General features: G+C 36.7%; 3 protein-coding genes across 8 annotated transcripts in view; 1 reads left to right on the forward strand and 2 right to left on the reverse strand.

The window, feature by feature from the left end:
- Positions 1-410: 410 nt before the first annotated feature.
- On the forward strand, positions 411-18,757 carry LOC111789189 (MAP3K epsilon protein kinase 1-like). Of its 6 annotated transcripts, none has more exons than XM_023669873.1 (24): positions 411-684; positions 1,169-1,303; positions 1,755-1,775; positions 2,046-2,119; positions 2,214-2,304; positions 4,412-4,495; positions 7,080-7,181; positions 7,425-7,556; positions 8,132-8,203; positions 10,387-10,490; positions 10,936-11,050; positions 11,165-11,539; positions 12,372-12,701; positions 12,788-12,832; positions 13,234-13,413; positions 13,505-13,588; positions 14,157-14,248; positions 14,351-14,434; positions 15,060-15,916; positions 16,340-16,728; positions 16,834-16,968; positions 17,322-17,728; positions 18,105-18,219; positions 18,369-18,757. In XM_023669873.1, exons 1-24 carry the CDS (start codon positions 625-627, stop codon positions 18,543-18,545), a joined length of 4,260 nt encoding a protein of 1,419 aa, XP_023525641.1. In that variant the 5' UTR covers positions 411-624; the 3' UTR covers positions 18,546-18,757. The 6 variants fall into 6 exon arrangements, with proteins under 6 accessions (XP_023525641.1, XP_023525645.1, XP_023525640.1 ...); XM_023669872.1 differs by lacking the exons at positions 411-684; positions 1,169-1,303; positions 1,755-1,775; positions 2,046-2,119; positions 2,214-2,304 and adding exons at positions 2,436-2,709; positions 3,194-3,328; positions 3,780-3,800; positions 4,071-4,144; positions 4,239-4,329; XM_023669874.1 differs by lacking the exons at positions 411-684; positions 1,169-1,303; positions 1,755-1,775; ... (1 more) ...; positions 2,214-2,304; positions 13,505-13,588 and adding exons at positions 2,436-2,709; positions 3,194-3,328; positions 3,780-3,800; positions 4,071-4,144; positions 4,239-4,329.
- A 122-nt stretch (positions 18,758-18,879) lies between these two features.
- Positions 18,880-22,722, reverse strand: LOC111789191 (eukaryotic initiation factor 4A-3-like). The gene is made up of 8 exons (XM_023669879.1): positions 22,263-22,722; positions 21,662-21,902; positions 21,499-21,579; positions 20,769-20,876; positions 20,568-20,687; positions 20,241-20,408; positions 19,432-19,518; positions 18,880-19,262 (listed from the first exon to the last, which is right to left on the reverse strand). The coding sequence occupies exons 1-8, from the start codon at positions 22,574-22,576 to the stop codon at positions 19,149-19,151; spliced, it is 1,233 nt and encodes a 410-aa protein (XP_023525647.1). The 5' UTR covers positions 22,577-22,722; the 3' UTR covers positions 18,880-19,148.
- A 1,561-nt stretch (positions 22,723-24,283) lies between these two features.
- LOC111788898 (probable metal-nicotianamine transporter YSL7) overlaps positions 24,284-26,328 on the reverse strand; it is a 3,443-nt gene continuing 1,398 nt past the window's right edge. The window contains exons 3-6 of the mRNA XM_023669467.1: positions 26,210-26,307; positions 25,979-26,113; positions 25,646-25,835; positions 24,284-25,542 (exon numbers count right to left, since the gene is read on the reverse strand). Of these exons, the coding sequence (XP_023525235.1) occupies positions 24,451-25,542; positions 25,646-25,835; positions 25,979-26,113; positions 26,210-26,307 (1,515 nt within the window). The 3' untranslated portion in view covers positions 24,284-24,450. The remainder of the gene's footprint in view (positions 25,543-25,645; positions 25,836-25,978; positions 26,114-26,209; positions 26,308-26,328) is intronic.

The raw sequence follows: 26,328 nt of genomic DNA on the forward strand, positions 1-26,328 counted from the left end.
CATCAGACCGACCTAGGTTTTATTATTATTATTTTATTACTACAACAAATGTCGGGTATGAAAATTTGAATATTTCACTTCAATGAAAGTAAGACTATGCTCTTGCTGACAATTCAAGTTAGTTTGATACGACATTATTATCATCATTATCGTTATCTAGAACGTATAATATTAAAATTCAAGAAGAAAAACATGTCGATTTAGTCAAATTTTGTCTAATCGACAGTAATGCGAATAATAATGTTGGATAATAATTTATTTAAAAAAAATAATAATATCTAGATAGGCAGTTTTAAAAATAAATAGAAAAAGATTATGTAGATAAGAATAATGATTAATGTCGGTAAATTAGGTATTAAAAAAAAAAAAAATCCATTTTGATATTATGGAGTGCTCTGAGTCAGTTATTATAATTTTATTTATTATTGTCACTTCACCAGCTTCGTTGCGATTTTGCCGCCAGTCGGGGAGATTTGTTTCCGTTGATTGAATCTCCTTCCTTTCTCGTTTTCCGATCGGAAAATTGTTACCCTTCACCATCTCCATCCAATTTCTCAATTTCACTACTTCCCAATGGACCATTTGTAGCCTCTTTCTTCTCCGGCGGAGGCCGATTCGGCTACCATGTCTCGCCAAGTTCCGATCACTGCGTTCCACAAGTCCAAGACGCTTGATAACAAATATGTATGGCTGGGTTTCTGAATTGATAGGGTTTTTTGTTGAAGTTTGTTTGGTTGTTTGGAATTTGTTTGCGCGGAATGTTATCTGGGAGTCGGATGGATGAACCAATTTGTTTTTTCTTTTTTGTCTTCGTAATGTAGGTTGGAATGTAGCTATGAATTGGTTGTTGGTTTGGTTGTGTGTATGTGCCTTCAGGTGGCTTTTGTAGATGATCGGCAAGAAATGAAGTACTTGGAAGCTAGAAAGATTCTGAATTTTTGTAGTCTGTCGCTAAATGAGCTAGAATTTGTTATAATACACTTTGTTCACCTCATTTCTTGTCTCAGTATCTTGCTTCGTGAGTTCAAATTAAACTGTTTCCTTTTTTCCTCTTATTACCAGAATATATAATCGATGGTTGGACTTACTACTTTGTTCATGTTGAGAATATCTGAAATTCATAATATGTTCCAGTGGTTAGAGGTTTGAATGTGAATTATTGGCGCAGATGCTGGGAGATGAGATCGGGAAAGGAGCATATGGGCGAGTTTACAAAGGTCTGGATTTGGAGAATGGGGATTTTGTTGCTATTAAACAAGTTTCCTTGGAGAATATTGCTCAAGAGGACCTCAACGTTATCATGGTTCGATCATGTTTCTTTGATCAATGCTTATTATCCTCCTGAATAAAAAATCTTATGCTGCTAAACGTTGAAACTTAAGTGAAACCGTCGAAGTTCAGTCTTACTACTGTTCTCATGTCTTTGAGGATTCATGTGGTTCATTGAAAATCATAACCCATTGAGTTGGTATCACATTTTCTTTGATTTATAAATATGATTCTTTTTCATGCTTTGATACAAACCAAGTTTGTCGAGTCTAGAAATGACAGTTGTTATTAGAAAATCATTACTTTTTTTTTTCTTAATTTGTGGCTCGATTATCACATCAGTTGAAATTTTATATAAATTTGGTACTTGGCTTCATTTTCTTTTCTGGCATATTTTCCCTGATTATATATTCAAGTGCTCTCACTGGATATTTTTTCCTTCTCTGCTACTCAAATTGTTGGTGGGGTGTAATGATGATTTTCAGCAAGAGATTGACTTACTGAAGGTACCTTTCTCTCCACCAGATTTCCATTTCCATTTGCTGTATTCATTTTGCTTAAATTAAAATACATTATGTTTATTTTTATCAATGCTTTCCTACATTTGTTTTTTCCTTTTCCACCCGGTCTTTTATTACTTCGAGGCTATTTGCATTTGTGCTTAAGATGTACTGATCTATGGGTTTACTTGATTTCATGGCACTGAAATCTTTTCTTTTTTTCCTTCCATTTTGAGTTTGTGTCCATTTCTATCTGAGACTGTTCCACTTTTGTAGAATTTGAACCACAAAAACATTGTGAAGTATCTTGGATCTCTGAAAACAAAGTCTCACCTTCACATAATACTCGAGTGAGTAAGCTTGAATTCTTCTTTTACCCAATCTAGGTCAAGGCTTTAATTGGGTATTTCACTCAAGTTTTTTTTTGGGGGGGGGTGTTTACAGGTATGTGGAAAATGGATCATTTGCCAACATTATCAAGCCAAATAAATTTGGACCTTTTCCAGAATCATTGGTTGCACTTTATATTTCTCAGGTTTTGAAGTTTTCTATCATTGTCCTTTATTCGACTATTTCAGGGGCATGGCTAATATTAGTGGTATACTTCTATGNTAAAAAAAAAAAAAATCCATTTTGATATTATGGAGTGCTCTGAGTCAGTTATTATAATTTTATTTATTATTGTCACTTCACCAGCTTCGTTGCGATTTTGCCGCCAGTCGGGGAGATTTGTTTCCGTTGATTGAATCTCCTTCCTTTCTCGTTTTCCGATCGGAAAATTGTTACCCTTCACCATCTCCATCCAATTTCTCAATTTCACTACTTCCCAATGGACCATTTGTAGCCTCTTTCTTCTCCGGCGGAGGCCGATTCGGCTACCATGTCTCGCCAAGTTCCGATCACTGCGTTCCACAAGTCCAAGACGCTTGATAACAAATATGTATGGCTGGGTTTCTGAATTGATAGGGTTTTTTGTTGAAGTTTGTTTGGTTGTTTGGAATTTGTTTGCGCGGAATGTTATCTGGGAGTCGGATGGATGAACCAATTTGTTTTTTCTTTTTTGTCTTCGTAATGTAGGTTGGAATGTAGCTATGAATTGGTTGTTGGTTTGGTTGTGTGTATGTGCCTTCAGGTGGCTTTTGTAGATGATCGGCAAGAAATGAAGTACTTGGAAGCTAGAAAGATTCTGAATTTTTGTAGTCTGTCGCTAAATGAGCTAGAATTTGTTATAATACACTTTGTTCACCTCATTTCTTGTCTCAGTATCTTGCTTCGTGAGTTCAAATTAAACTGTTTCCTTTTTTCCTCTTATTACCAGAATATATAATCGATGGTTGGACTTACTACTTTGTTCATGTTGAGAATATCTGAAATTCATAATATGTTCCAGTGGTTAGAGGTTTGAATGTGAATTATTGGCGCAGATGCTGGGAGATGAGATCGGGAAAGGAGCATATGGGCGAGTTTACAAAGGTCTGGATTTGGAGAATGGGGATTTTGTTGCTATTAAACAAGTTTCCTTGGAGAATATTGCTCAAGAGGACCTCAACGTTATCATGGTTCGATCATGTTTCTTTGATCAATGCTTATTATCCTCCTGAATAAAAAATCTTATGCTGCTAAACGTTGAAACTTAAGTGAAACCGTCGAAGTTCAGTCTTACTACTGTTCTCATGTCTTTGAGGATTCATGTGGTTCATTGAAAATCATAACCCATTGAGTTGGTATCACATTTTCTTTGATTTATAAATATGATTCTTTTTCATGCTTTGATACAAACCAAGTTTGTCGAGTCTAGAAATGACAGTTGTTATTAGAAAATCATTACTTTTTTTTTTCTTAATTTGTGGCTCGATTATCACATCAGTTGAAATTTTATATAAATTTGGTACTTGGCTTCATTTTCTTTTCTGGCATATTTTCCCTGATTATATATTCAAGTGCTCTCACTGGATATTTTTTCCTTCTCTGCTACTCAAATTGTTGGTGGGGTGTAATGATGATTTTCAGCAAGAGATTGACTTACTGAAGGTACCTTTCTCTCCACCAGATTTCCATTTCCATTTGCTGTATTCATTTTGCTTAAATTAAAATACATTATGTTTATTTTTATCAATGCTTTCCTACATTTGTTTTTTCCTTTTCCACCCGGTCTTTTATTACTTCGAGGCTATTTGCATTTGTGCTTAAGATGTACTGATCTATGGGTTTACTTGATTTCATGGCACTGAAATCTTTTCTTTTTTTCCTTCCATTTTGAGTTTGTGTCCATTTCTATCTGAGACTGTTCCACTTTTGTAGAATTTGAACCACAAAAACATTGTGAAGTATCTTGGATCTCTGAAAACAAAGTCTCACCTTCACATAATACTCGAGTGAGTAAGCTTGAATTCTTCTTTTACCCAATCTAGGTCAAGGCTTTAATTGGGTATTTCACTCAAGTTTTTTTTTGGGGGGGGGTGTTTACAGGTATGTGGAAAATGGATCATTTGCCAACATTATCAAGCCAAATAAATTTGGACCTTTTCCAGAATCATTGGTTGCACTTTATATTTCTCAGGTTTTGAAGTTTTCTATCATTGTCCTTTATTCGACTATTTCAGGGGCATGGCTAATATTAGTGGTATACTTCTATGAAGCAGGTTTTGGAAGGCTTGGTTTATCTACATGAGCAGGGTGTAATTCATCGCGATATAAAGGGTGCGAACATTCTGACTACCAAAGAGGCAAGTTTATTCTTACACTTCAGTCTTTTTTTTTTAAAAGGCTGGCTTTTGAATTTTTTCTAATTACATTTTTTTAATTAAAAATTGCTATCTTCTTGCTTTTGTGTGTACAAAGGCTATAGATTGCTCGTTAAAGTGTTTCTTAAACGGGTGATTATTCCAGATACTCTGATCCATGAAATAGCTTGAAGATAAACCGTAACCTTCGTTACTAATTGAGCTAAGTTGGATATTTACTTTAGGACACACTAGGACTGCTAGTTTAAGGTTAGTTATGCATTATACGTTATTTCCACATGGTTGAAATGCGTCTAAGTGTCAATTCAATAATTGAAGGTAGAGGAAACGTGATGGGGGAAGGAAGCATACTACACTGAATTGAAAAACCCCATTGTAGATTAACTAAATCCATTACAGCCAGTTGAAACACTAATATAGTGTTGAAGAACTTTTTTTTCCTAACAAGAAATGAAACTTTTCATTGAAGAAATGAAAAGAGACGAATACTCGATACAAACTCAAAAAAGAAACGAAATAGCAAAACCACATAAAATTAGAAGAACTATAAATGCATTAACAAACTAAACAACTAAACATTTCCCAACGGCTAAATGAGTTACTAACTAAGAAAGTTCGAGTACCAGTAATAGTCGTTAAAGAGTGCATCAAATCCTCCATCATTTTTTATTTTTTACGTCTAAGCTGGCTTTTGATAAAGAAACACCACTTTTCAGTAAAAATTTGTCGACATTATAATTACCTAAGCCCTACTTACTTAGAGGGGTATTCCTCTAGGGGGAATACCATTCTAAAGGCTTTTGGGACCCGGTGATTGATAAATTTCTAACCAAGGTGGAAAAGTGAAAACATACCCCACTTTGAAAAGGAGGGAGACTTACTCTCACACTATCCACTCTAAATAGTCTTCCTATTTGTTGAAGGAGTTGTCTTAATTGGAGGAGTATATGTAAATCTTAGCCTTAATTTAAGGAATATTTGTATAATCCCATTAAACAAAAGAACTAGTTACTTCCCTGTTTCTCTGCATTGTTACCTAGTAGGGATTTCTTTTTCTGTATTGTTAACTAGTATCTATGGATTTAGTTAGATTTATTTTTCTTATCTAGTATCTAGGGATTTGGAATTTAGTTAGCTGTATTATAAAAGGTTATTAAAAATGAGCAAGGAAAGAGTTGTTCAAAATATTTCTGGGAAGGGGTGCTTTTAATACGGGCAATTATCTTGTTAAATGGAGCTGGACTTCTCCTCCCCTTCAATATGGGGGGCCCGAAATTGGTTCTTTGAAGCAAAGGAACAATGCCCTCCTTCTTAAATGGTTGTGGAGATTTGTTCAAGAAGAGCAAGCCTTATGGAGGAGGGTGATTGAAAGTATTTATGGTTGGCTTGGATGTTTCTTCCTCCTAAAGGAGCTTCTAAATGAGACCTTGGGTTGAAATTGCGAAAGATTGCCTTCTTTTTGAACTTCACCATTTCAGGTTGAAAAGTAAAGAGAAGATTTACTTCTTTGAAGGATGTTTTACTGATTTATTCCTTATTTCCCAAAAGGAGGAGGCTACTGTGGCTGATTGCTGGAACAAAGATCAAAATGATTGGGATCTTGGTTTAGGGGTATTATGGATAGGGAGTTTGAAAGTTGGCCTGGGCTTATCTCTTAGATTGTCCCAATAAGGCTGGGGGATGGAACTGATAAAGCTTATTGGTATCTTGAAAATTCTGGAGGTTTCTTTACTCGTTCAGCTTTTGTTAAGCTTGTTGAAACTACCCCTAAGATAAAAAAATCCAATCAGTTGCTTTGGAGGTTGAACATCCATAAGAAGGTTTTCTCATGGAGTTTGCCCCGGAGAGCTTGAATACTTGAGACAAATTACAAAGAAAGGTTAGTAATTTTAGTCTCTCTCTCGGTCTGTGTTATGCTTTATTAGTTAGAAAAGCTTGGTTCATCTTTTTCTGGAAGCTTCAAGGCTTTTGGTTAAGCAGTTGCTTACCAAATGAGGTGTTGGATTAGTTGTTGGAAGCGGTGAATGGTTTCCGGTTGGGGTCTTAGAGGTAAAGCAAAATTTTGTGGGAGTGTACCACTAGAGTCCTTGTGTGGGAATTATGGAGAGAGAAATCGACGAGTCTTCAAAGATAAGTGTTTCTTCTATCTAGCATTTTTGTAGTAATGTACAAAATACTTCTTCTTTGGGGAGTCTTAGACGGAAGGATTTTTTTTTTTTTTCAAATTATAGCCTAGCTCATTTATCATTTATTGTTGGGAGGCTATGCTTGTAGTTGTTCGGTGGGGAGAGGTTCCTCAACCCTCTGCCCATAGGCTATGCCCTCTTTTGTGATTAACTCTGTTCCTTATCAAATAAACAAATAAGTACAAATAAAGATCGTTGGAGTCTAGAATCCATTCTTTAGTAAACCTAACTTGCATTTGTTAGTACTTAACTCACCACTTCCCCACCGACCAATTAAAATTCGCAATATTTATGTTGTGTGTTTTGACCCATGTCTGGATCTGTGCTTCTATGCTCTTTTGTGGTTGTATTAAATGTGAAAGGTTATTTGCTTAATTCAGGGTCTTGTGAAACTTGCTGATTTTGGTGTTGCGACAAAATTAACAGAGGCTGATGTTAATACGCATTCAGTTGTTGGAACACCTTACTGGATGGCTCCTGAGGTATGAACTGATATCTACATGGTGAGATTTCATTTTCATTTTTGTATATAGAGTTTTTAGGTTTTTTTACTCTGCTCGAAAATTTTGAAATTTGATTTGAACAGCCAACACAATAGTGACAAGTTCCTAAATAGCTTCAATCTTTGCTTTCGTGGACTGAGCTTGAGATTTTGTTTCAACTTTTCTTTGATTCTTCTAAAAAAAAAATTACTTGGCGACCTTTTGATGTAATTTTCGTTATAGGTAATTGAAATGTCAGGAGTTTGTGCTGCTTCCGACATTTGGAGTGTTGGATGTACTGTGATTGAATTGCTTACATGCGTACCTCCATATTATGATCTACAACCTATGCCCGCTCTTTTTCGCATTGTTCAGGTATAACAACTTGTTTATATGCTATTGTATTCTTCTATTGTTCAATGAAATTTCATTTTCTTACCAAAAGAAAACAAGAGAGCTAATTTCAAGTTGAAATCTAGTCCATTCGTGGATTTCATCACCTGTCAGATTCCAGATTCCTTTCAGGAGGATGTTGGCATGAATGTCAAGGCACCCCTCACCCCTCCCCCCCAAAAAAGGAAAAAGATAGTAACCTGTTATATTCTTTTGTCTGATGTTTATTGAAACGACTTCATTTACAAGACTTAATGTGCGACGCAAATTGAAAAGGGTTTTTGTCAGGTTCTTCGGAGTTCAGCTTTCTTATCCTTGTTTTTCATTATTATTATTATCTTCTTCGCTGTTGACTTGTTTGTTACTTTTCAATTATAAATGAAAATTTTGTTTGATGTTTAAAAAATAAACCAGCTCTAGGTGGGGAATTGTTTGTTGAGAAGCCATGTCTATTTTTTTGTTCGTGATGTAAACATTTATTAATTGTTTATTTCGACACTGACCTTGCTGATAACTCTTCTCCTTCTGTTGTCATTGTACTATTCACCAATATTCAGGACAAGCATCCTCCAATTCCGGATAGCCTATCACCAGACATCACTGATTTTTTACGCCAGTGCTTTAAGAAGGTTTGCCAGGATTTCTATGATTGAATGAATTAAGTTACATGCTTGAACATCTGCTTTCTGGTGATTCTTCACAATTTTTTCTGCCTCCGAACAAAAAAAAGAAGGCTGTTTTTTTCCTTCATACATCTTTTAAAATTTTATTTGTGGGTTTATGGAAGTCTAGAAGGTGTGTGAAAAGGCTAAAAATATGATATTGTGGGTTTTTTAACTTCCAACCGTCGGTAACTTGAGCATAGCTCAACTGGCATCAAAAGGTTAGAGGTTCAAATCCCCCATCCCGCCTATTGTTGAAAAAAAAAAAAAACAACTGTCTATTGAGTATGACAAATGGTGTTTACTATACACTTCAAGCATGTGATAGCCATATGAAGTATCCTCTACTTTCGAGAAACAAAACTAAAAGAACTTATATTTTAGACCTGAGGTTATTAAAATTGAAAGTGAAATATCAACTGTTATGAATTCCATCCCTTTCAATTGACCAAAGATCACGTGCTTTTGGATACCATCTAAGAAGCATGTATGACCAGAAAATTGAAAGTGACTGTGTCTCGTGTCGGACATGGTTACATTTGAACACATTTGGTATGTGTTTAACATGCGAAAATCAGTGTCCAATTATTTTATTATTATTTTGTTAATATTGGACACACCATGTGCACTTGCCTATTCTTCTGGACAGGCCACAGACATGAACACCCAAAAAATATATCCAGCCCCTACCCTGAAAATAACCCCAACTTGAAAGAAGAAAGCTTACAAAAAGAAAAATGAAATCATTTTTTTTGCCCTGCAGTCAACCCTTGAACCAAAAAGAGAACCCATTTTTTATGCTCCAAAATATCTCCGGGGGAGAAAGGAAGTACTAATCAGGAGAAAAAGAGAGATTAACTGTCTGATTTCTTTATAAGAAGCAGCGTCTGTGTGCGTCGTACAATAAGGAAACAAATAGGGGAAGAGACCCTTGAAAGGCTGGGAACTCGCTGCTTTGTAAAAAAGGAGTTGTCGATTTCAAAAACACTCAGAGTTGAGCTTGGTAGAGGATAGTGTACAGCGACAGGTGCTTCGACTTTTTTTTCTCAATTGTTTTCTAATTTTTTATGGCATAGTTGACTCACATTTAATATAATTTTTTCATAAGACACAATTTAATTGGGGCATTCGTTTATAAAAGGAGGAGAGAAATCCTCAACCAAAGAAGTTACAATAAACATCAACGATTGGATTTGAAGTATTGAAAAAAGGTAACATATACACATATTTGAAAAATAGATTTAAATAATGTGTGTCCCCAACGTTTTCGTGTCCTACTTTTTTAGAAATTGTCGTGTTGTCGTGTTGTCGTGTTGTCGTATCTGTCTCCCGTGTCTGTGTCCGTGCCTCTTAGGATAGCATCTCGTTAACTTTCATCTTTATTTACTAAAGGATTGTTCTTTATGGAAAAGAAAAAATAGTAATAATAATAAATGAGTTGAAGTTGCATCCCAACGGATATGCCACAAACTGGCTTGCATCCCACTTGTCATGTTGTTTCTCATCTAATGAGGTCAAGGGAAGTAGCGAAGCATTTATCCCCAAGAAAAAGAATACTTCCGTTGGAATCAAGTTAACTCCAGTATCATACGGACTGAATGATAATCCTGGTGTTGCTGGCGTAGAATACATATGCAAAGCGCATATGAGTTCCTATTTTTCTGTATAGTGATGACTCGTTAAAGCCAGATGAATGCTCATCCCTATGAACTAAAGTTTCGTCTTTATTGTAAAATAAGTTTGGCATCTCTCCTCCCAGCTTTAAAACATCCTGGTGGGATGACTTCTGAGGGGATGGGTTACTCAAATGCACTAATCTCACCACTAGTAATTGGGGGAATGAATCGTCAGTGCATGTGGACTCCTTCAGAGACAAACGCAGATAAGAAGCATCCTTTGAGGACAAGCAAGCTGAATCTTTTTAAACAAATATATACAATAAAAAACATTCTTTTTAAAAAGTTTATCAATTTTTACCAAGCTTCGTAATTGTGGATATTTTACAAGTGATTTGTTGCACTTTCTCACTTTAATTTCAAGGGTTTGGCATTATACTTGCCTGTGGTATCTTCTTTGAAATGTGAAGGAAGCACGTCTCTTTGTTTTTCTATTTTGTAGTGGATGAATAATTTGACGTCATCTTTGTGCAGGATGCTAGGCAAAGGCCTGATGCGAAAACTTTGCTTTCTCATCCTTGGGTACAAAATTGTCGACGGGCTTTGCATTCTTCTCTTCGTCATAGCGGCACGTTGAGGTAGCAATTAGCTTTTAAAATATATATATAATTTAAAATTTTAGGAAATGAAAGACAACTTCTGTTATCAATTTATTGGGTATATTGAGTCAGAAACTAATAGTAATAGTTTTAGTTTGAAATAAACTAGACTTTTAAAACATTCAGATGCTCGATTTTCATTCCATTTTTGTGCCCTCATGTCCCATAAATTTTCTTTTGCCTTTTTTGTATTTGTGTGTGCGTGTGTATGGCATTTAGGCTAGGTCATAGGCCACATCCCTGGGAGAGCCAGGTATGACATCCCCAATCCAGATTTGCGTATTTTGAGACAAGATCTTGACTTACAAGTTTCACACTAGAATTAATCTTCAGAGATCTGTTTTGCATAAAATTTATGCAGAAAAAGATAATGTATTCTTCACTCTGTGGCTATTCAAAATTTGATTAGTATTCCTTATGACAGAAACACTCAACTAGATGGATCACCAGGAGCAGAAATTTCTAATGGAGACGATCAAAACTCTTGTGAAAGTCCTTCAGCGGAGAAAAATGAAATTGCTGGTTCTGATTTTAAAGCTGTGAGAGTTGTGATTCAAGAGTTACTTTGTTTATGAATTCAACAACTATTTCTTCTTCAAAGTTGCTTTTGAACTTTTGCATCTCTAGGGTAAGTTGGGTTGTCATTATTACAGGATTCAAGGAAGGAGTTGGCATCAGATGTTGCCACTGATACGAGCAAGTCCCAAAAACATTTTGCTTCAGGCCATTTTGATGAGGAAGGAGAAGGCATAGAAGAAGATACTCCATTGGATCAAGTTCCAACCTTATCTATTCGTGATAATTTATCTCTTCTAACTGGTTCAGGCAGACTTGCAACCTCTGAGCCGACTGAGTCTCATGAATCTCATGGTAGAGCCCATGATGAAGTGATAATGAATGGAGGAGTGCCATCGGCAGAACTAAGAAAAGTTGCGTCTAGGAAATATGGAGAGAAAGAAACTTCTACAACATCTGGAAATAGCTCGTTTGGTTTTGGACCTGAAGGTCATGATAATTGTTTTCAAAAGGTGTCGTTGTTGATTTCTTACTTTTGTTAGTCATAAAAAGATAATTTGCATCTATGTTACTTGAACATTTCTTCATGATCCGTTGTTCAAGTTACTTTTGCCTGTTTTATTATGAGATACCCAGTTCTATCTCAAAATTATTTCTGTAATTCCACCGCGGCCACTTCCTATTTTCAACCTCTTGCTAGTAATGGTTTCTTTTCTAACCACTGTCGCATAATATAGCTATCTCAGATAATAACATCCCGTTTGGTTGACTTCGTTTCTTTTCTTTTAGGTTTTTTCTCCCTTTATATTTTTACTTTCTTGATATCTCAAGGTAGATATGCAGTTTGCTGAATCTACTATATTATTGATTATAGGAAGAGCATGTGTCCTGCCCTCTTCATATTCCTATTTATGCGTCAAATATGTCAACTTTAGGGTTTGAGTCATAATATAGGAGATATAGCTCTTTCTGTATTCCTTTGGCTTTTAGAAATTCCTGCAAGCATGGTTTTTAAGGCATAGAAAAGGTTCTTTGGAATTGCTCCATTCGAGCTCTTCTTGGGTTTATATGGATAGAGAGAAATGCAAGGATTTTTTAGATAGGTTTGGTTTGCTGAATTCTTCTTTTTTTTGGTAATTTTGCGGGCGGGGTTTCCTCAAACCCTGGTCCATATGCTGTACTTCCCTTTTATCATATGCTTCTCTAGAACTGAATTTTTGTGATTAATTTGAATTTTGGTTGGTTCTAGATTAGAATCTGTCATTTATGAATTTTGAGATCTAAATTACTTTTGCAACCCCCCTAAAGGAACTTATGGATTGGTGCAATTATCATTTTTTGAAGGTTTCAAAGATGTCGATTGCTTCGGGAGGAAATGAGCTGAGTAAATTTAGCGACACTCCTGGAGATGCTTCCTTGGATGATTTATTTCAACCTTTAGATAAGCTCCCCGCTGATCGATCTGCTGAAGCATCAACATCATTATCTACCCCACAATCAAACATAGGTAATGTGCCAGTAAATAATGTTGGGAAAAATGACCTGGCCACAAAGTTGAGGGCTACGATTGCTCAGAAACAAATGGAAAATGAAATGGGACAAGTAAATGGTGGCGATGACCTGCTTCGACTAGTGATGGGTGTTTTAAATGATGATGTTGATATTGATGGTTTGGTATGTATGTCGTATACTAGTATAGTTTGTATTTCAATACTCTTAATTTCCTCCACAACTGATAGTCTCGTGATTCTTTTAATCAGGTTTTTGATGAGAAGTTGCCCGGAGAAAACCTTTATCCTTTGCCGGTACTCAGTTCTTTCGACTCTAGTACTTTATTAATCTTATGAATGTAATCTTAAAATTCACCTTTCAGTTATCTTTTTTTTTTTTTTTCTCCTTTTTGTATGACTATGTTTATTCCTAATGAAAGTAAGTGCATATCTTGTATAATATTTTGGAAAATACTTGGTTGCATACAGGTGTATAGGAATTTCTACACACCACTATTAAAGATTTTACAACTAAAAGAGAGTAAAAGTTCTAATTTTTCATTTTCCACATTTTTCTCTCTTAGTTATCAAAGGTGGTGTATAGGAAGATGCCTATACACTGATATGCAGCCAAGTGTTGTTCTAATTTTTTTTAATGTGAACCTGAATGGAATTATTATATTCCGGTTCTTATCTTTCTTTTTGTCTGTTGGAAGGCTGTTGAATTCGGCAGATTAGTTGGGTCGTTGAGACCTGATGAACCTGAAGACGTAATTGTATCTGCCTGTCACAAATTGATTGCCATCTTCCATCATAGACCTGAGCAGAAAATTGTTTATGTTACACAGCATGGTCTACTCCCATTGACGGAGTTGCTTGAAGTTCCTAAAACTCGTGTATGTTTTTTATATTTACCATATTTATCTCATTGGTTTTTTGTTGTCTTATTCCCACTTTATAGAACTTGCCTATTTCCCGGTGTTACAGATTACATGTTCAGTGCTCCAGCTTATAAATCAGATAGTTAAGGATAACGATGACTTCCAAGAAAATGCTTGTCTTGTTGGTCTAGTAAGTAACTATTGAATAATGTTTCCATCTTGCATTGTTCATCAGGTAAACTAAACTACTAATTTCTTCAATTGGTTTAAAATTGTTTTTGCATTTATGTTCCTTTTTGCAACTTTACGTATATCTATTTTGAACTTGAATGCTTAATATAGCTTGAGTGCTGGAGTTAGGTAGTTCAATTTGTGTGCGCTTGAATATTCTGTTAAGAATGAAGTTTCTATTCTTGGATCAAGAATATGTGGCTGCCTATCTGATGGCGATTGTTAGTTTTTTTATTGTACTCACTGTTTCTATTGTATGTAAAATAGATTAGTTGTTGATAGGGTTTTCTTGTAATTAACCGAGTAGGAGTGCTATATTCATTTTTTAGTTCATTAAAGTAAATAAAAAAAAAATCTGTAAATTTTCGTATTGTTTTCTTCAAGATGTATCACACTATGATCTATCATAATCAGATGTATCATTTAGCCTCCCAAGTAGTTTATTAGTCTATTCCTCCCGCCTCTGATTTATCTTTTGGAGTAGTGAATGAACTTCAATATTGGTCATTTTAATATGTAATTATCAGATTCCTCTGGTAATGGGATTTGCGGTTCCTGACCGGCCCCGAGAAGTTCGTATGGAAGCAGCTTATTTCTTTCAGCAGCTTTGTCAATCAAGGTTTGAAGTTTCAACTTCGTTGTATCATAATGATCCTGCAAGGATTTGTTTCTTGGAAAAGAAATCTCCTCTCACTATGGCTTTGTTTTAAAAAAAAATCAGCTCTTTGACACTGCAAATGTTCGTTGCATGCCGTGGAATACCTGTATTAGTAAGCTTTTTAGAGGCTGATTATGCAAAGTACAGGTATGTAAATATCATTTTGCAACAGTGGAGCATTTATAGTAATTATAGGCATATACCTTCTCAAAGAAAAAAAATTAATTATAGGCATAGGCCGGGTCTCACGAGTGGTTGGGGTTTTTTGGCAGTTTTGGGTGTTGATGTATTTGAGAGCTTAATACAATAAATTAAAAATGGAGAAGAGTTTTACATAATCTATGCATATTAATGTTCAACCTTGATACTTTCGCTGCGAAATAAGTACTTACTTCCATGAGATGAAAATCGAACTTAGGATAAAGAAGTCAAACCCATAACATAAAATAAAAATGCTTATCTGGAGCTGATATTTATCCAATTAGTCTTAACAGTGAAGTGTTTCATTCTAAATCCTTATGGTGCTACGATAATATTTTCGTGAGTTACTGAGTTAAAATTGAAACAATTGAGATCTACTACGCATATTTGCATTATTCACTGTTGGTTCAGTTTCAGTTTTGATGTTTATTGTTTTATCAATTGCTCATTTAGTATTTTAGCTTTGTTGGTCGTTTGAAAAAAAAATCCATTTTCATCTGATGTGTGTGCTGATCCTTTATTTGGTTTTTCGTTAAATACCGTTTCAAACTCGTAAATATTGTTTTTTCAGGGAAATGGTTCACCTAGCTATTGATGGAATGTGGCAGATCTTTAAGCTCCAGCGTTCCACTCTTCGAAATAGTTTCTGTCGTATATCAGCAAAAAGTGGAATTCTGCTTAGGCTTATTAACACCCTCTACAGCTTAAATGAGGCAACTCGCTTAGCTTCTATAACAGTGGGGGCTGGAAATCCATTTGATGGTTTTCAACGGTCACGATCAGGTCAACTAGATTCTAGCCACTGTATATTCAGTCAGTATGAGGCCTCATTTCCTGTGCCTGATCAGCCTGATCTTTTGAAGGTCAGGCATGGAATAGTTGATCCTCACCTGTCTGCTGGAACACCAGAACCTTCAAGGGCTTCATCTTCACATTCTCAAAGATCAGATGCGAATCAATCTGATCACCGACACTTTTCCACAGATGCTGGTAGGCTGTCTAGCAATGCCACAAATGAAGCGTTGGGGACTTCTAAACCACCGGAGCTAGCATCTTTAGAAAAAGTTGTAAATTTAGCAACCAAGGAACCGTCGGGCTTTGTTTCTAAAGAACATGAAAATGTAGATAGATGGAGAATTGAGCAGATGGTCAATTCAAACAGGACTTCCACAGATAGACCTCCAAAATTTCTGGAACCTGCATCTAATGGATTTCCTACAGCCTCGATGGTTACGCCGCAAGAGCAAGTTCGGCCCCTTCTAAGTCTATTGGACAAAGAACCCCCTTCTCGACACTTGTCTGGTCAGCTTGAGTACATGCACCACCTTTCTGGATTGGAGAGACATGAAACTATAATGCCTCTATTGCATGCATCAAATGAAAAGAAGATGAATGGGGAGCTTGATTTCTTAATGGCAGAATTCGCTGGTGAGTATCTCTGTTTGTGAACCTGTCTTTTTTCTTCCTTCTAACAATCAATTATGTGTATAATAGAGGGGTATTTTCAAACTACCTTATTATTGGATTTCCTATTACCCATAGATATAGAGATTAAACTTAGGTGAACTACGAAGACTAGGGACAGACTAGGGACAAGCCTACTTGGGCATCTTAACAATTTGTGGGGAGTTTTTTCTTGTATGCTCTCTGAAAGTTAAACGGTCATGAGGACCAATAAAATGTTATAGGGCTAGTGATTAATAAATATTTTGAAGCTTTCTTAGACAACTCTTAGGTATTGGAATTTAACTTTGATCAATTTTGGTGCTGCACATTTCCATTCTCGAGATAATATTTTAAGAAGCTTGAGAATATCTTTCAAAGAACCTAATTTAAAATTTTCATCCCCAGAGGTTTCTCAACGTGGAAAAGAAAATGGAAATCTTGACCCCACTTCTAAGGTTTCCCTTAAAACGGTGGGAAAGAAGGTAGAACCCCTGGTGTCCAATGAGGGAGCTCCATCCACATCTGGAATTGCTTCACAGACAGCATCTGGGGTGCTTTCAGGTTCGGGCGTATTAAATGCTATACCGGGGAGTTCAACATCCTCTGGACTTCTCTCGCACATGGTTTCAACTATGAACGCTGATGTTGCAAGGGAATACCTAGCGAAGGTGTCTGATCTTCTGCTTGAGTTTGCTCAGGCAGATACAACTGTGAAGTCATATATGTGCAGCCATAGCTTGCTCAATCGCCTTTTCCAGATGTTCAATAGGGTAGAGCCCTCAATTCTCTTGAAGGTACGTGAGAATGCATCTTTGTATTCATTCATTGGTCTGGCTATTTTGAACCAGTTCGTTTCTCCTTTCTACTAACTGTGTTCCCATTTATTTTTCATGACGTAGATATTGAAGTGTATAAATCATCTATCAACAGATCCAAACTGCTTAGAAAATCTTCAGCGAGCAGATGCAATTAAATATTTGATTCCAAACCTTGAACTCAAAGAAGGGTCTCTAGTATCGCAAATACATACTGAGGTGTGCTTATTTTCCCTCATTGTTTAGATAATCTACGTTGTATTAATGCATTTTTTTTTTTTCTAGATAAGAAAAAATTTCAAAGAATGAACAGTATGACGAAACTATATAACCTCAAATAAGATCATATTCATGACATACATCTGAAATGAGCAATTTTTTAGGTACTTATTAACTAAAACCAGACAGAAAACCTTTTGTTTATTGTTTCCCCTGCCAGTTCATGATAACATTTTCTTCAAGAACACATACTTGTGTTATTTTAACTTACAACTCTTAGTTTGTATAAGTTTCGTGCTGCATTTTGTATTCTTCTGTGTCTGGTTTTACTACCTTACTTGTATTCTCTGTAGGTCCTCAGCACACTATTCAATTTGTGCAAGATAAATAAGAGGAGGCAAGAATGTGCAATTGAAAATGGAATTATTCCACACTTGATGCATTTTATTATGTCAGACTCTCCTCTTAAAAAAGATGCATTGCCTCTACTGTGCGATATGGCCCATGCATCTCGTAATTCTAGGGAGCAGTTAAGAGCCCACGGTGGCTTAGATGTATATTTAAGCCTACTTGAGGATGAGATTTGGTCTGTCACGGCATTGGATTCTATTGCTGTGTGCTTAGCTCATGACAATGACAACCGAAAAGTTGAACAGGCTTTGCTGAAGAAGGAAGCAATTAAAAAATTGGTGAAGTTTTTCCAGTGCTGTCCGGAACAACATTTTGTGCATATATTGGAGCCGTTCTTGAAAATCATCACGTATGTGCCTTTATCTATCTGGTTAATTATACCCCACATTCAAATGTCCTGTCTGAGAGTTTGTTCTGTTTTTCTTTCTTTGTCATCTCTTAGCTTCTCAAGTTTTCTTATTAATCTTATGACCCTAGCATTCTCCATTCTTCCCCGTTCAAACTCATTATTCAAGCGTTCTCTTGATTTTTTGGGCTATTTTTTAAGGTATGGAGTCAAATGCTAAAAAATTCATTTCTGATAGATAATGGTACCAATATAATGTAGCGGCCGTAAATAACTACTTTAGAGTTAAAGCATAGTTTTTTACTTCTCTCATGCATCCAACCATATAAAATCATCCCAGCCCCTTGAATATTAGCTGAACATGTACTTCTAATTGCAGAAAATCTTCCCGAATCAATACAACATTGGCTGTCAATGGATTGACCCCATTGCTTATAGCAAGGCTGGACCATCAGGATGCGATTGCTCGGCTTAATCTACTCAAACTGATCAAGGTAAGAGATCTTCGTGTCCAGACTGAACATTTGATGTGCCTTTCTAAGGATTCCGTTACAAATTAATATCGAAAATCTGTCGATGATAAGCTTATGCTTGATTCGAGTTCTGAATGTCCAATTCTGAATGTCCAATGTTCGTCTGGCAGGCTGTGTATGAGCATCATCCACGACCAAAGCAATTGATTGTGGAAAATGATTTACCTCATAAACTTCAGAATTTGATTGAGGAACGCAGAGATGGACAACGGTCTGGTGGTCAGGTATTGGTGAAACAAATGGCCACATCTCTGCTAAAAGCACTTCACATCAATACAGTTTTGTAAAAGCTTAGTATTTAGGATCCCCATTATGCATGTTATCATATGTATCATTTTTGTTCTCTTTCAATTAAAGTTTTGGCAACCTTTCAAATACTGATGCCAGAATCATGGGTGTAGTATACGAGTGCGTTCTTTGTTTTGATACTAAATGTCATCGTTGTACGATGATTATTATATATACATATACGTTATACGTGAAACATATTGTTTGAACATGTATGTCAGAAGTGTTCTTTTTGTACTTCTCATGTATTCCAACAACATTTGTCTCAACCTTCTCTACTGTTCTAAGTGAGCTCAAGAATATTGATGAAACTGAGGAAACTGTACACAGGAATCGCAACACAACTAATCTCAGAATATATTATATATTTCAAGTCGATCAAAGATATAATCTGAGTTCCTTTCCCTTGAAAAAATGAAAAACAACCGCAGGGGTATTATACAACTTATGAACACTCCAAGCCACTCAGAAAAAGGTTGCTGTGAAAACTTCTTCCTATGCTAAATATCATCAATAAAGAGGCATTTAAAAGGACACAAAACCTCATGTGCGAGCATATTAACACAAATCTTCCACACAGCACACAATTTTATCAAGCAGTGCTAAATCAAATCAGCAACGTTCATGGGCATCTCATCAATCTGGGTACTGTAGTACTGTTCAATATCTCTCAGGATCTTGATGTCATCACTTTTCACGAAGTTGATAGCAACACCCTGCGTTAAGCCATAAATTCACGTTAAAAGTTTTAACAGAAATAACATGAACATTAAATGCCATTCAGAAGCAGAGCCAGTTCTCCATTCTAGTTTTAATCACACTCCATTATGTTCACTTTAAGTGCATACTAGGAAATCAACTGAAATACAGAACAGAGTATCATACCTTGCGCCCAAACCGACCAGACCTTCCTATCCTGTGAATGTAAAGTTCTCGATTGTTTGGAAGGTCATAATTTATCACTAGTGATACCTGACAGAAGTTGAAGCAAATAAACATAAGAGTTTCTAGATTTCACCGGATACTTGCCACAGTCAGATGACGAATGAAAAATAAACACGAACATATTAATGATGTGTGGTTAAAATAGTCGGACATTTACAGAGATTTGGGCATCACCAATTCATTAACATAAAATAGGAAAAAGTATATTTTTTGTCCTTACCAAATTCAATACCCAATCTTCTCTCTATATCTAATCATGCAGAGATATTTTTCTAATATGCTTCCTAGAGAATGGAAAAGAACTAACCAGTGATTCTCCAAGCATGGAGAAAGATCACCGTGGTCATTTTTCCACAAACTTTCTAAACCTTAGATTTTACACACTCTTCATAACCTATAGCTGATGCATATAATCCACAAAATATCCAAGTAGTCAACTGAAACTAACTATATGTTCATCAACTACAAGACCATTGAACTGACGCATATGATCCACGGGATCCCCAAAAATCATTATGTAGATATAATCTCTATTACACTTACAATAATTTTATTTTACTGACATTATAGAGACAACTCAACTCAACATTAAAAGAAGTTAAAACATGGAGCAAATGTATTACTTGATCAGATCATATAATCAGTTATCCATTCGAACTTGAACCATTACCAGGTTGAAATTTAGAGTTACTTTAACTTGTAAGGTGCATTGACAAAAAAATCAATAAAATAAAGAATCAACAACTTGCCTGCTGAACATCAAGCCCTCGGGCCCAAACATCAGTAGTGATTAGGACACGGGTCGTTCCCGATCGAAACTCCCCCATAATTGCATCTCTTTCCTTTTGAGGCATGTCTCCATGCATATGTGAAACTGTGAAATTATTGCTGCGCATCTTCTCAGTCAGCCATTCAACCTGGAAGCAGAAGATATCATGGCATATTCAAAATCATGCAAAAAGGCAAACATATACAAAAGGGCCAAAATTAGAACATTTGCTGTTTCAGGGTGAGTCTGACAAGATCTAAAGAAGATCATTTTAGGAGATCTAAAGCACAATTGTCGATCACATTACCTTACGCTTGGTGTTACAGAAGATTACGGCTTGGGTGATAGTCAAGGTGTCATAAAGATCACATAAGGTGTCAAATTTCCATTCTTCCCTCTCAACTGCAACGAAGAATTGCTTAATACCCTGTCAAATTAAAAGTATGCATCAGGGTGTGATTTATATCCAAAGGGTATTTATTCGTCTAGAAACAAAAATATTACAAACCTCCAAAGTTAACTCATCACGCTTCACAAGGATCCTCACAGGATCTGTCATAAACTTATTCGTCATCTCCAGGATTTCATGAGGAAGAGTAGCAGAAATCAAGACAACCTACAATTAAAATTGAGGGGGGGAAATTCATTGGATTAACCAACAGATCTGGTTCTAGAGACAGGCAGAAAATAGAAAACTACATAAAAAAGGTGAAAGGCACTGGTTGCCCATAACCATACACAAAGAGTGCATGAGGTTGCACACAATAAAATTTATAAAAACCATATGTACAGGAACATGTTAGTAATATCACATCATTTACAAACTAGCACGTGAAGGAAACAAATGCAAGCAAAAATACAAACTAAAATAAAGTTAGATGAGATCAGGTATCTGTCACTTCAAAGACTAAAGAGAAACTATAAAAACCCATTCAATTAAACAGTCCTGTTATTACTCGATAAAGCATTCCTGATAAAACAACCCCGCTATTTCTTCCTTTACAAAATAATACATCGACTTCATGCATTATTGCAGAAAAAATATTATTGTACATACAAAATTTTCGTCTTGCTGTGAAAAACACATATACTAAGTACTATTTTTCACATTGAACATGTTAAAGTAGCGCAAAGCAACCAACTCAAGGACGGATCTGCATTTCATTTACTTAGCCTCTTGGCCTCCCATAAGCACAATCATTTACACAATGTGGGGAAGGGAAGGAGAGAGGAAGAACCTGAAGTTCTGGTGGGAGATATCGGTATACATCATAAATTTGGTCTTTAAACCCTCTGCTCAGCATCTCATCAGATTCATCCTGAAAGAGAAAATATTAGAAAATGAAATAATAGCGTAGAAAACTGGTAACAAGAAACAAATTGAAGGGCACCCAAACTTACCAGAACTAACAACTTAATGGCTCTAGTACGCAATGTTCTTCTCTTGATCATGTCACAGACTCTTCCAGGAGTTCCTGACACAACCTGAACTCCAAACTCAAGCTTTCTGATATCTTCACCCACACTTTTGCCTCCAATACATGCGTGTGCTTGTATATTAATGTAGTCGCCAATTGCCAATATAACCTTCTCTGTCTGAGTTGCCAATTCTCTCGTAGGGGACAAGATCAAGGCCTGCACCCTGATTGGAATTAAGATGCATAATTACCATATGAATTTGAAGTCTAAAAGATCGTATTACATTAGTATCAGATGTTCCAAACTTTTTAGGGAAAAAGAAAAAACGAATGTATCGTTGTTTTTTAGAGGTTTTATTAAATTTGGCTTCCTTGCAAAATTTCCAAAATGTCAACTCGAGGCCATAACTTCTTGTGGAGAGAACCAACTGACATCCGAACAATCTTTGTCTTTCAAGTTGGAATTTTTAGCCAAGTAACTAAACAACGACCATAGATTTTAAGCACGCAATAAACAAAATAGAGAGAAAGAAAGAGGGAGAGAAAAGTGGAACATTGAATATTCCATCGTAAACGGAACTCACTCTCTGCTGGAGGTATCAACCATCTGGCAAACGGTAAGGGCAATCATGGAGGTCTTGCCAGTTCCAGATTGGGCCTGAGCAATGACATCTCGACCATCGATAATAGGCCTCACGGCTCTTTGCTGAATGGCCGAGGGTTTTTCAAAACCATATGCATATATTCCACGGAGAAGATCATCCTTAATACCCATCTGATCGAAACTCAAGATCGGCTCAACCCCCTCCGTCGTCTCGAATTCCAACTTATCTTCCGGCGCGGTAATCGCTCGCCGCCGATTCGGCGGCACAACGCTTGTTGTAGCTGCAGCCGCCATGTCCGTGGGCGTAGTTACCGAGATCTATGGAATCGACTTCCCGGAGAGATTTCTCGATAATTCCCGACGACGGTGAGGGAAAGAAATTGAGATGAAACGACAGATTAGGGCAGATGAACGATCAAGGAAGCAAGAAGAAAACGTTATTGTCTTGTGTACGGACTAATAAAATCCTATCCAATTTTCCACAGTGGGATCGAATCCTGACCGTCCATATAAACCCTAGAATCTACCGCTGTGATCCGCCGTTTGTTTCAAAACCTCTGTAGAACGTGGTCCCACGTTCCCAAGTTTTTACGTACGGTAAATTATGGATGATTTTATCCGAAACTTTTTATTTAACTTTTTACCTCTTCATCCAACATATTTATTTTTTAACATTATTTGTCTGTTTTTTTAAATGAGCCATAAATTTGAACAATTTCTTAAATAAAATATAAAATAATTATCTACTAAAACATATATAACTCAACACGACCACGACCATATAAAAAATTTTAATTTGATTTCCATTTTCTTTTATAAAAATAAATGTCAATTATTATTAAACGTTATGAACTATTACATTTAAGGTTGTTATTAAAACATCGTGATAGTCGAATGATGGGAGTTATAGTCCATGGGAGTCAAATGTGCAAATTTGAACAAGCTCGAACACAAAGTAACAAGAGTCCGAGTCCTGGTTACGTGGTATTGATACTATTGTAGAACACAAAGTAACAAGAGTCCGAGTCCAGGTTACGTGGTATTTATGCTATTGTAGTCCTTGTTGTTATCCTCATATAACATGCACTATTCTCAAAGTGTTAAGTTACATTTTTTGCCGTCCTCGTTTTTTAAAAATTGGCAAAGACTACGAAATAACTAATATATTGGTTAAAATATCTCAAGCATGTCTTGACCTGAGTGAACTTTTTGACTGAAAAGTGACTAATTAGGTTAGTAGCCGCCTTAGAGTTGGGATATGTAGGGTACCTAATAGACTAAATAGCACATCGGACATAATGGATAAACCAAATAAGCACAACAGTCATAGTCGATAGCCGAAATAAGCACAGCAGTTATAGTCGATAGACGAAATAAGCACAGCAGTCATAGTCGATAGACGAAATAAGCACAGCAGTCATAGTCGATAGACGAAATAAGCACAGCAGTCATAGTTGATAGACGAAATAAGCACAGCAGTCATAGTTGATTGACGAAATAAGCACAGCAGTCATAGTCGATAGACCAATAAACACAACAGTCGATAGACTAAATAAGCACAGCAGTCATAGTCGATAGACTAAATAAGCACAGCAGTCATAGTCGATAGACTAAATAAGCACAGCAGTCATAGTCGATAGACTAAATAAGCACAGCAGTCATAGTCGATAGACTAAATAAGCACAGCAGTCATAGTCGATAGACTAAATAAGCACAGCAGTCATAGTCGATAGACTAAATAAGCACAGCAGTCATAGTCGATAGACTAAATAAGCACAGCAGTCATAGTCGATAGACCAATAAGCACAGCAGTCATAATCGATAGACTAAACAAACACAACTGTCATAGTCGATAGACTAAATAAGCACAACAGTCGTTTAGAATAAGAATACGAAGTAGCTTCCCACCTTTACAGAAGAAACAAGATTTAAGGTAAGGTAACAAATTCAAATACAATTGGTTGACACTCTAATCTTAAAAGCTAACAAGACAAAAGCAAAAAGGAGAAACTATTTTGAGTTTTAATATTATCATTGATCACAATCGGAAGATAAGTCTTGATGAACCCAACATTTGTACATAGTATGATAGAACAAATTAAAACAAACTAAACTAAAACATCTGGTAGTAAATGCAGCAAGTTTAATATCCTAAAACTAATTGGGTATTAGGCTCCTAAGAAGGCATCGACCTTTGAATTGGTAGAGGAACTCAAGAACTTCATGCAAAGAGGAGCCTTAACACCGGCCAGGGCCAATATGGCTGCTGGAACACTCCATAATGATTCACCACAGATGAGACCCGAAGCCACGGCGGGCGCAAACTCACTGGCCTTGATCTTGTTCCTCCTCTGCCACAAGAAGAGGATCAGGCTCCCAACACACATGTCAATGGCAAAGTAAGCACCCAGGTAGAACGGAATTGCCATACACATTGGACTTGGGATGAAACGGTAGGTGCGGTATCTAGTGTCCAACTTTTGGAGAAATTCTCGAATGATGTTAATGACAATAGCAGCAACAAAGAAGCAAATGGCAAGGGTGAGGCAGTTTCGGGGGAGGGAAGAGACGCCCTCGACGCCAAGAAGCGCAATGCCACGGTACATTAGACCATAGGGTGCAGGGTAGGAGCCTTCGGGATCTCCAACGTTGTAAGCTTTGAAGAAGAACCAAAAGACGAGTGGTGACAAGAAGCAGCCCATGGCGGTACCACAAACTTGGCTGAAAAACATCGATCGGGGCGATGCGAGAGTCAAGTACCCGGTCTTGAAGTCTTGCATGAGATCAGAAGCAGTAGAAACAATGCTCATCATGACACCACAAGATGCAAGACCAGCAATAACACCTCCATTGTCAAGGCCAACCCAAGAACTGAAGATAATGATGGCAAATTTACCATAGTTTGATGCAAGAGACCAGTCAGTCAGCCCACAGCCATAGGCATTACAGAAGGCCAAGACAGGAGCAATTGCATATGCAACCAAAACGTGGTACCATTTCAACGGATGGAAGATCAAAGGAACTGCGATAATCGATATCACTGCAAGTATACCATAGCCGAGCATCGCTACCCAGTTCGGGATTTGGTCTTTCGTGAAGTGATCAATTCTTTGTTTAGCATCGTAGTCGGTAGCTTCCAAAGAAGAATCACCATGGTCATGGGAAAGTTTCTGCTGGGCTAAGCTGTAGAATGTTTGGAAGAGCATGAAGAATACATGGTAAAGACCATCCCCAAGCATCATAGCAATGGCAGTAAAAACCTGAGAAATATTAACAAGTACATTACATTACATTACATTACATTACATCATTCACTTCAATGAGCAAGAAATGGAGGGGATGAGATAGAGGAGAGAGAGGTACCCTATAGCCTTGAATACCATGAAGGCTGGTTGCAGATAGAGAAGCGCTGTACCAGTCACCTTTCCTTGCCTCGATCAAGGGCCACATGACACCCCACGAGATGATGGCTCCAAGAAGTAGAGATATATTAACCATAAATGGACAGATCATTCCTACACCGACGTATGTAGACGAGAAATCAAAGTAGAACCTGTAACATTCAATCAATTTCAGTATAAAATTTTACAGATTTGGTTGATTACAAGCCAAGAATGAAACAAGTTCTAGATTGCAAGTTCACCATCAATGAGACCTCAGAATGAAAGAAGCACTGATTTAGAACGATTTGGTTACCTTTTTTCGTAGGCTTGAAGGCCAAATGTGGGGAAGCTGGCGAATCCACAGCCATCAGCAGCAGCAAAGAACCATTGGAACAGTGCAAATGAAAAGCTGAAACAGAAGCTCTTGAAAAGGACTGCAACTTGTCTCCTGCAAATCCATAGCCATGTTAAGGAAGAAACAAGGCTAAATCCAACTTAAACTTGTAAGGAAGCTTAAAAACAGAGCCACAGAGCCAACACTTACTTTGCAAGCTTCGCTCCTTTAGGTGTGTGAAAGCTGTTGATTAGGTATGCAGTCGCAGTTCCACTTGGATAAGTCAATTTGTATTTTAGAATCATCATCTGTTGGGAAAAAAAAAAAAA

Source organism: Cucurbita pepo, chromosome LG02 (genome assembly GCF_002806865.2).
Source record: "Cucurbita pepo subsp. pepo cultivar mu-cu-16 chromosome LG02, ASM280686v2, whole genome shotgun sequence".
NCBI lineage: Eukaryota > Viridiplantae > Streptophyta > Magnoliopsida > Cucurbitales > Cucurbitaceae > Cucurbita > Cucurbita pepo.

Coding starts and splice junctions, on each gene's coding strand:
- LOC111789189 (XM_023669873.1), top strand. CDS start 625: ATGTCTCGCCAAGTTCCGATCACTGCGTTCCACAAGTCCAAGACGCTT. Junction 1,304..1,754: donor AGGACCTCAACGTTATCATG/GTTCGATCATGT, acceptor GATGATTTTCAG/CAAGAGATTGACTTACTGAA. Junction 11,540..12,371: donor ATGATAATTGTTTTCAAAAG/GTGTCGTTGTTG, acceptor CATTTTTTGAAG/GTTTCAAAGATGTCGATTGC.
- LOC111789191 (XM_023669879.1), bottom strand. CDS start 22,576: ATGGCGGCTGCAGCTACAACAAGCGTTGTGCCGCCGAATCGGCGGCGA. Junction 20,688..20,768: donor GTGATGAGTTAACTTTGGAG/GTTTGTAATATT, acceptor TTAATTTGACAG/GGTATTAAGCAATTCTTCGT. Junction 19,263..19,431: donor CTGGTCGGTTTGGGCGCAAG/GTATGATACTCT, acceptor GGCTTAACGCAG/GGTGTTGCTATCAACTTCGT.